Genomic DNA, 9,794 nt, shown 5'->3' with positions numbered 1-9,794 from the left:
TAAAAGACTCATTGCAAGTTATCGCAAACGCTTGATTGCAGTTGTTGCTGCTAAGGGTGGCCCAACCAGTTATTAGGTTTAGGGGGCAATCACTATTTCACACAGGGCCATGTAGGTTTGGATTTTGTTTTCACTTAATAATAACAACCTCCATTTAAAAACTGCATTTTGTGTTTACTTGTGTTATCTTTGACTAATATTTAAATTTGTTTGATGATCTGAAACAGTGTGACAAATATGCAGAGAAAAAAAAAAGAAATCAGGAAGGGGGCAAACACTTTTTCACACCACTGTATATGCTTCCTTTGTCAATACTATTGAACTAGGAAAAGAGATCATATTTCTCCAATATTAGCTTCTCTGCACTGGCTCCCTGTAAAATCCAGAATAGAATTTAAAATCCTACAAAGCTCATAATGATCAGTCACCATTGTATATTAGAGCTCATAGTACCCTATTACCAGACTAGAACACTGCGCTCCCAGAGTGCGGGGTTACTTGTGGTTCCTAGACTCTCCAAAAGTAGAATGGGAGCCAGAGCCTTCAGTTATCAAGCTCCTCTCCTGTAGAATCAGATACCAGTTTGGATTCAATCTGTATGCATTCTTATCCCATTAATGCATGTTACTAACTTGACATCTTCTTTCTCCTGTAGTTGTGTGCTTTCCTGTCTCTCTCCTCTCTCCTTCAGTCGCTTTCAGCAGGTATTTCTGCCTCCGGAGCTGCAGAGTCTGGATCTATGATTACAAGGCACCTTCTGTTCCTGCTTGATAACCGCTACTACAATTATTATTATTAGTCTTATTACTGTTATTATCATTATTATTCATATCATTATTATTACTATTATTTTAGTAATATTAATATTACCACTATTACATTACATTATTATTTTAAAATTCTATATGGAATTTGCATTGTGCTACTGTATGTATCTCTTACCTCCTGCTCTCTCTCTCTCTCTCTCTCTCTCTCTCTCTCTCTCACTCTCGCTTTCTCCTCTCTCTCTCTCAACCCAACCGGCAGCGGCAGATGCTGAGTCTGGTTCTGCTCGAGGTTTCGTCCTCTTAAAAGGATGTTTTTTCTTGACACTGTCGGCAAGTGCTTGTTCATGATGGGAATTGTTGGGTCTCTGTATGAATTGGCGCTATATAAATAAAATTTAATATAATAATGGAATTTTGGAATATAGAATGGAATGTGAGAATATAGAATGAAATTTCGAAACAGAGTTGAACTTGAAATCATATAGTGGAACTTGGGAAAATAGAATGGAACTTGAGAGTGCAGAGTGGAACTTGAGAATATAGAATGAAAGTTATAGATGATTTCAGCAATATTGAGCTTCTCTTCATATGATACAATTACTTATACCTAATACATCGGCTGGTCTAATAAGGCCAATTAGAGGAATATTTGCATACCCACTTTTGTGTGTTTTGGATTTGACTTGACAATGACAAAAAAAGAAAACATTTTTTTGTAAGGTAACTGATGAGAATTTAATTTATATGTCTGAGGCTCAATCCAATAAGTAGGTTTTCCAAGTTATCTGGATCACTGGAGGCAGTCCATGTTCAAGATTTGACAAGGTTCTGGGTAGAATTTTTAAACCACTCTCGAAAAGACCCTTAACACCATTAATATTATGTGTCTACCCAGCATGCAGAGCAGTGGGAACAGGGATGATGCTAAGCTCCTGGGCCACCTCCACTATAGAGGAAGTGATGTCAGCAATGACAACCTCACTGGGCGGTGGGGGTGTCCTGTGGCTGCAGCTTTACATCTATAAGGACAGAGAGCTCACACTATCATTGGTCCAACGGGCAGAGGAGGTGGGCTATAAGGCTATCTTTGTTACTGTGGATACGCCATACCTGGGGAAGAGATGCAATGACATGCGCAACCAATTTAAACTGCCCCCACATCTGAGGTAGGAACCAAACACAACAGCAAGAGCAGAGGAAAATGCAATCACTTACCAAATTCAACCATAGAGACCACAGAGCATATGGTGGCATCCTACTTTAACTCTTCAATGTGTTGCTCCATTGTGTGTGTGTTTGTTTGTGTGCCTGTGTATTGTGTGTTCCCAGCATGTCTAACTTCTCAACAGCCTCTCTGGCTTTCTCTGAGGGAAACTATGGCAATGACAGTGGTTTGGCTGTTTATGTTGCAAAAGCAATAGACCCCACTCTCTGTTGGGACGACATCACCTGGCTGAAAAGTCACACAAATCTACCTGTGATTGTGAAAGGAGTCCTGAATGGTACACACGCACACACACCTTTTGCTTACCCCATTGTGTCTTTATAGTTACATAACACTATTGTTAATAGATTTTAATGTGATTCTCCAAAAAGTAAAATCTCAGATTTAATTTGCAAAATTTTATAAATTTGGCTTTTCAGCCCAAACCAGTGCTGTTGCTCTATACAGTAAAGTACAAGTAAGTGATGAAGATCAATGTTTAGTGTTGTGTAGTTTTTGTTATTTGCCTTCCTGGAAATTTTAAGAAAAGCTTCCCACTTCTAGTTTGCCAATTGATAACACACATATTTGAAAAGAGGCCCGAGTGGAGCCTTACTTTTTGCCTACATTGTCCCAATCCTGAAGTAAATTGGCATAAAACGGAGCCAAAATGTTTCTTAAGGTGGTTGCTCACATACTGTAGGTCCAATTCAGAGGTACCAGCAGACGGTATTTAATACTTAATGTGCTTGACTTTGTCTGGTTCAAGATTAACTTGTTCAGCATTGTTTGTTTGTGTGTGTGTGTGTGTGTGTGTGTGTGGTCAGGTGAGGATGCTGTCCAGGCTGTGAACTATGGTGTTGATGGCATCCTGGTGTCCAATCACGGAGCTCGACAACTGGATGGGGTTCCTGCCACGGTCTGTGTGTGTGTCTTTGTGTGTGTGTGTGTGTAATATCAGGTATCAGACGGTGTCATCCATCTGATATGATGGAACTTTTTTTCACTGAACAGCTACAGTCCAGAAAATCAAACATTATGTTCTAATAATACTGTACCTATAACAATCTGAATCTTCTGGACCTTTTTATACTACAATAATGCCATATTGTAGACTTACAATAAACTTAAATATGGCATCTAAACTAGTCCTAATTTTTTTCATCTCACTCTGGTCTCACTCTTTAAAGGACATTTCTGGTGTTTTTCTATACCTTTCTTACAGCAAAATCAACAATGTGTTAGATCTCTCAATACTTTCTGACTTCCATATCTGTGGCACTCAGCTCCAAGTCCATTGGTTCCTACTGTCTTTGCACAGGTAGCACTGGTAAAACACTAATCCACTTTTTTGAATTACTAAATTACGTGTACACTTCACTTATTCATTATCAGTTGATCCTGGTCCAATTTTATAGTTTATTGCAACAGAAGTTATTTTCTTTTTTCCAGAGAAAATCCAATATTCTTTCCACTTAACCCCCACACAATAATCAGTGAAAAATGTATGACGTACCTTGTGACACTCTGCCCCGCAGAGGCCACAACAGACATTAACTAAACCAAAATACTTAAGGGATTAGGGTTATAGTTAATTGTCCATCACGGTCTCAGCAAAAAGAGTGCCACCCTCAGCAGCATGCCGCTCTCCTCTCTTCCTCCTCTACTTTCTCTTCTTCTGGCGTCTGCCCTGCCATATTAGGTAAGACCCACCTTCTTGAAACTTTGTCATAATGTCAGCCTCAATTGTGTGTATCATTATGCCTCGCTGTCCCTCTCTCCAGCCACATTTCCACTTTCCCAGGCCCCTTCAGCATTATTATTTACCTGTCCACCAGATTCCCTCAAACCTACTCCTTTTATTCCAGATCCTGCCACTCCCAACTGCCCTGCAATCACCTCGTTCCCCTCACCTGAGCTTCCCTGCCCATCTCCCCACCTGCACCTCATTCCCTCATCTGCCAGTCACTATACTGTATATACCGGCCGAAATCCATTGTTCCTCTGGCAGATTGTCTAATGTGTTTTGCATAGCTTTCCAGCCTTCTATTTGCCTGACCTGCCCATTTGACTTTCTGCCTGATTGTTTGGACTTTGGGTCCCTGCCTTCTCCTAGTTGGATTTGTTAGATTGTTTTGGACTGACTCTCTGGTGTTGATCCTTGCCTGCTTCATTGTCCAGTAAGCCTTTGCACTTTATTGTTGTAAATAAATCTTTGACCTGCACCAGCTCTACCTCCATCTGCATTTGGGTCCTATTCCTTTTGCCCTGCTCACACCAGCTGTGACAGTACATTCTGGCCAATAATGGACCCTGCAGATGGATCATTTACTGAAGAACTACATGAGGTGACTTATACCCTTCTGTGTCTTTCAAAATGACTGGCAAAATGCCTGCAGTAGTGATCATAGGGAGTCAGCCTTGTCACTGGCACACCAGACAGTGTCTTCTAAGCCTTGGTTGGAGAAATTGACCTCCAGTCAGCCGCCCCCACCGACACCCTGCCAGACCTTTGTTTGGCCAATGCCCTGCCAGCGCCGACTCATCTCCAGTCGGCCGTCTGCTGTTGTCTGCCAGCCCCCACCCACAGCCGTTGACTACTGCTGAAGCCAGTTCTGGCCTCTTGCTCTTGTCCACTCATTCATCATTTGGCCTCCTTATTCCAACCACTTCACTAGTCCTACCACTGTGAGCCATCTCATAACAATCAGCTAGCTCAGCTGCATGTTTTGGGCTACTTACTTCTCGTTCATTCAAATAGACTTCATATTTCACCTGGCACAGCAATCCTAAACTGGAGTAAAATAAGATCTTTAATTTGATGCTAAGTGCAGGCATCACAGGAATTAAGCCACTGGTCTAGTATCACTTCCTCTTTCCTTCACATATTGAGGTAAGACTCTTCAGGTTATCACCTAAATTCACAGAACTTCCTTCTTTGGGTTTCTGGAACACTACCATATGCTGGGGGTTGTGACGCTCAAAAAAATGTATCCAGCTATAATTGAAATTTTTATTTTAAGTCTTCAACACACCAGAAGCTTGCCATACGCTCCTGTTACCTTTGGTGCTTTTTAACATTTAACATTCCAAACTGTAAACTACCACAGTCAGTATGCTTAATTTAAATTCACACATGAATAGATTAACTTGAATTATATCGTAGGCTCACTTCATATGACATTTTCCATTTTGCTGGAGTTCTGCTTTCTGTTAAGATGCAAAGCAAAATGAAGTTAGGAGCTGCTGTAGGCAAGTGAAAAATGATGCACTCTGTGGAGAGATAATGTTCAACCATTAATAATTAGACCTATAAAGACCCACGTCTATTCTGTCTCTCAAAACTGACATCTTTATGAGCTGTGGCGCACACAAAAGCCATCTTTTTGATTGTGATTTTTTTTACATAAAATCTCACAAGGGAAAGCTGAAATAAGATTTAAATCCAGGATGAGAAAAAATTAAAAGATCCTCCCAAAAAAGTCAAGGTTGTAGAAAGAGGTTAAAAGGGCTGGTGCTCACTACCCGGTAGTGAGCATCAGCCCTTTTAACCTCTTTCTCTTCTATCTCTTTCTCTTCTATCTCTTCTATCTCTTCTTCTACCTCTTTCTCCAACCTATCTCCTTGCCTTCTGCCCTCTCTGTGGTCGCCTAACATAAATACAGGTTAATGACACCAGCTGTGTGACCGGTTATATGGATATTTAGACGACAGATGGTTGTCTTCCTAACTTTACTGCCACACAGCCCCGGCAGGCAGAGACAGGCAGTTACTCAGCCCATTACTTAGCCCACCTGTACTAATTAACATGGTTTTCTTGTTTCTGTTGTCAGTAGTTGATGTTATGCCATTGAGTTAGCTAAATAACAGACTTTCCGTAAAGACAAAGAGGGTACCCCCTTTGATAAAAAAGTGGCCTACTGTTCCGCCTTGTCTCTACATTTTTGATGAACTTCATTGTAACGTTAATAGGTAGGTAGCGAGACAGGCAGCAGAGCCTTTGTTGGCACTGAAAGTCATGGTGGAAGTTGTTGAAAAGAACATTAGAGGAGGCGACCACCTAAAAAGGCTACTCTAAAGCGAGACCTTTTGGATTGTACAACTGAAAGCAACAAAATACCCTGGCCTCAATGAGGAGATATACTTTTCTCCTTTTTTGTGAAATATTACTTCAGGAATAATGTGAAGATTGTATTTTAAGATATGAAACTATTGATGTCATGGTGATTTTGTAGTAATTATGTGCTTATAGCCATGATTAGAAAAATGTGGATTCTTTGTGTGGTCCAGGTTATAGATTGATTAATTTATTATGTTTCTATAAGGAAAGGATTAGGTGCACCTTGACTATATTATATCTTTTTAATATTTAGGTTTACCCTCTCTGTTGTCACTTTTTTCCATCCCCCTTCCCTCCCCTTCTTTTGTCTCCTTTCTATAGATGATGTATCACTTGTTTTTTTTACCAATAGGCTAACACATTGATAGAGAACCATCTTTCATTCAACGCATCAGATTAACACAACACAGTACTTTTGACAACGACCCTGATGAAGACCTGTGTTGGTGGCAACGCGTTGGTCATTTTTAATACATATTGCCATTTAAATAAAGGCATTTTAGTTTTGCACAAATCCTGCAGTGTGCCTTGGATCATTTGTGAAGGAGACTTGCATTTTACATTTGATTGAATGGGAGCCAGAGCCTTCAGTTATCAAACTCCTCTTCTGTGGAATCAGGTCCCAGTTTGGGTTCGGGACACAGACACCATCTCTGCATTTAAGACTAAGACTATAAAGCTTATAGTTAGGGCTGGCTTGGGTGAGTCCTGAACCATCCCTTAGCCCATGCTGCTATAGGCCTATAGGAGACTTCACATGATGCGCCTCTTTCCTCTCTCCTTCTCTCCCTCTCCATCTGTATGCATTTTTATCCCATTACTACATGTTACTAACTCAACATCGTCTCTCTCCCGTAGTTCTGTGCTTTCTTGTTTCTCTCCTCTCTCCTTCTGTCGCTTTCAGCAGGTCTTTCTGCCTCCAGAGCTGCGGGGTCTGGGTCTGTGGTTGTGGGCAGCTTGCTGCCCCCTTGTTCCTGCTCGACAACTGCTACTACAGTTGTTGTTATTGGCTCTGTTACTGATGCTGACATTATTCTTCCTATAGCTGTCATTCCTATTATTACTAATTTATTAATATTAATTAATTAATAATTACTATTCCACTATATAAAAACAAACAAAAAACAAAAAAACAAACAAATTCTACGTGGACTTTGCATTGTGCCTCCCTAACCCTATCCCCTTCCCCAAAACACTGTGGCAGTCTAAAACAAACACATGGGCTCGTGGATAACTGGTCTATATTCAGCTTCACTATACATTTAGACCTAACAAATAATGTAATGTTAACAGAACAGCACTACAAACAGCAGGGCTATGTCTGTTTATGTACTGCTACTCCCCCACACACAGTGGGAGAGCTTCTCATAGTAGAACCACTAGCCCAACTACAACCCAAAGAACCCACACAGAAATTCTCACAAAGGGGCATAAACGTGCTTGACTGTCTTTCCAGTGGAGAAACCGAGAACCTCCATGCTACACTGAGTTGTCGGTGTTCTCGTGTCCCCACACCCCCCTGCATCACCACACAATACATAGACATGAGGAGACGCTCACACAGATGTTGACAACCCGCTCCTCTGTTGCATTATTTACATTTACTGGAAGGGAGATTCCTAGCAAAACAAAGTTGTATATTATACAGCATTATTAAACATTTTAATGTATTAACCTCTATCAGTGTCCTTTGTACTCACACCAGCCAAAAAACAGCTGGTTGAATTATTTTGCTGTTATAAAACAACAATGCAACAATGGAGCTCTATGGCACAGAGAAATATAATAATATATCAGGCTCTGGATACACAAACCATACTTGTTAGTGGTTTTGTTTTTTTCATGCAATTTGTTGATAGATAAAAAGAATATTACCAGACAACTTTTAAATTTACTTTATTTGACAATATAAATATAAAGTGTGTGTGTTTGTGTATGCAGCTGGATGTGTTGGAGGAGGTGGTGAGGGCAGTGCGGGGTCGCTGTGATGTCTACATGGACGGAGGAGTGAGGCGAGGGACAGACGTCCTAAAGGCCTTAGCGCTAGGAGCAAAGGCTGTCTTCATTGGCCGACCAGTGCTGTGGGGACTCGCCTGTCAGGTGAAGCGCCACACTCATTTACAGTCTCATTAGATTTAATTAGGAGAAGGCCTGAGAGTCCCAACCACTCTGATGCTATATTTAACAAAAATGTTAGAATTTGTTGGCTACCGCTAGCCCAAACACCTTGATTTGTTTCCTGTATTTGTGTGTGCAGGTATGAAACTGAACGCTTCTGATTTGCCTTTCTTAAATTCATTTCCAATGTATTAGAAACTGAAATGTTTTTGGACTTCAAATTTTGGTCGTCAAAGTCATTAGCATGTAACAAAACATTTACCTATGTTTGGCTCCAAAACAAAGATTGTTATGATGACACACAACTAAACAAACATGTTATGTGTGTGTGTTCAGGGGGAACAGGGAGTTACTGAGCTTCTTGAACTTATAAAAGAGGAGCTGCGACTGGCTATGGCCCTATCAGGTAACGCGCACACACACACACATACACACACACAGACAAGTTTGTTTCACTATCCCTGTCGGGACAGTCATTAACATAATGCTTTCCCTAGCTCCTTACCCTAACCTTAACCTAAGTGCCTAACCTTTTACCCTTACCCTAACCTTAACCCAATTGTGACCTGTACCCTAAAACCAAGTCTTAAAAAGCAGCCTCTACCCATGGGGACCTCAATTTTTGTCGCCACGGTGACACGAGTTCCCATGGGTTAGTGTGCATTCAGGTTAAAGTCCCCACTGGGATATAAGAACATGAAACACACACACATCTTCATTGTGGAAATACCCATCTGTCAACCATTTTTTCAGACCACTCTCTCTCTGTGTGTGTGTGTGTGTGTGTGTGTAGGTTGTCGTTCTGTATCCGAGGTGAGCAGGTCCCTGGTCAGGAGAGTGGAGTTCACCTCCAGGATGTGAGAGAAGAAACTGCTGTGGGAATCACATGACAAAACATTCTTGATGATCACTGGACACTTTAATTTTACTTTTTTAATTTGATTCAGACTTGTTTGTTAAAATGTAATGCCACAGCTGGTTCTGCTGAAAATAATACATCATCAAATAAGTGTAATACCAGTCTTGAAGAAAGTGAATAAAGTGGGACTGATTAAAGGGGTACTCCACCGATTGTACACATAAAGATCAGTTTACTGGTCATGATTAGTACTACTCAGCATGTGATCATTCTATGGACCTGGAGAAGCTTTGTCAAGAGAGAAAATGACTCAAGTGACATTACCGCAATTGCAAACTGGGCACGTCAAGTTTGAAAGACGTAGGCATATACAGTACCGGTACAGTCAGGGAAGGTCTAAAGAAAGACATATTGAGTCACATTATGGGAATTGTAGGATCCACAAAGTAGGACATGTAGGAGTTTGACCCACACTAAGGACTAAAACTTATATCATGCAGATGTTTTGTGCTGTGCTTCACAATAACCTTCTGTCATCATCTTCTTCATTTGTCATGTTTTGATTTTCATTCAAATTTCTCAAATAAGGAGCAGTGTAGTGTATTTGATATTGTTACTTTCACACACTGTCAATTCCATAACACTGTTGGGATCACTGGGACTCCACAGATGAATTGATTAATTTGTGTGACTTTAACTTTTTATGAGCCACTGAACTCTCCCACA

At 40.7% G+C, this 9,794-nt stretch overlaps 1 protein-coding gene across 3 annotated transcripts in view; it reads left to right on the top strand.

Moving 5' to 3' along the window:
- The window catches only part of hao1 (hydroxyacid oxidase (glycolate oxidase) 1), a 21,461-nt gene extending 12,168 nt beyond the window's left edge, over nt 1–9,293 (top strand). For 2 of the 3 annotated variants that reach the window (XM_044182194.1, XM_044182196.1), the window contains exons 3-8: nt 1,663–1,933; nt 2,097–2,269; nt 2,799–2,896; nt 8,033–8,191; nt 8,546–8,615; nt 9,003–9,293. In XM_044182194.1, the coding sequence (XP_044038129.1) occupies nt 1,663–1,933; nt 2,097–2,269; nt 2,799–2,896; nt 8,033–8,191; nt 8,546–8,615; nt 9,003–9,070 (839 nt within the window). In that variant the 3' untranslated portion in view covers nt 9,071–9,293. The remainder of the gene's footprint in view (nt 1–1,662; nt 1,934–2,096; nt 2,270–2,798; nt 2,897–8,032; nt 8,192–8,545; nt 8,616–9,002) is intronic. The other variant, XM_044182195.1, reaches the window with a different exon arrangement.
- Nucleotides 9,294–9,794: the final 501 nt, after the last annotated feature.

Source organism: Siniperca chuatsi, linkage group LG21, assembly GCF_020085105.1.
Source record: "Siniperca chuatsi isolate FFG_IHB_CAS linkage group LG21, ASM2008510v1, whole genome shotgun sequence".
Classification (NCBI taxonomy): Eukaryota; Metazoa; Chordata; class Actinopteri; order Centrarchiformes; family Sinipercidae; genus Siniperca; species Siniperca chuatsi.
The sequence above is the reverse complement of the archived record's forward strand: the minus strand, read 5'-3'. Positions and strand labels throughout refer to the sequence as shown.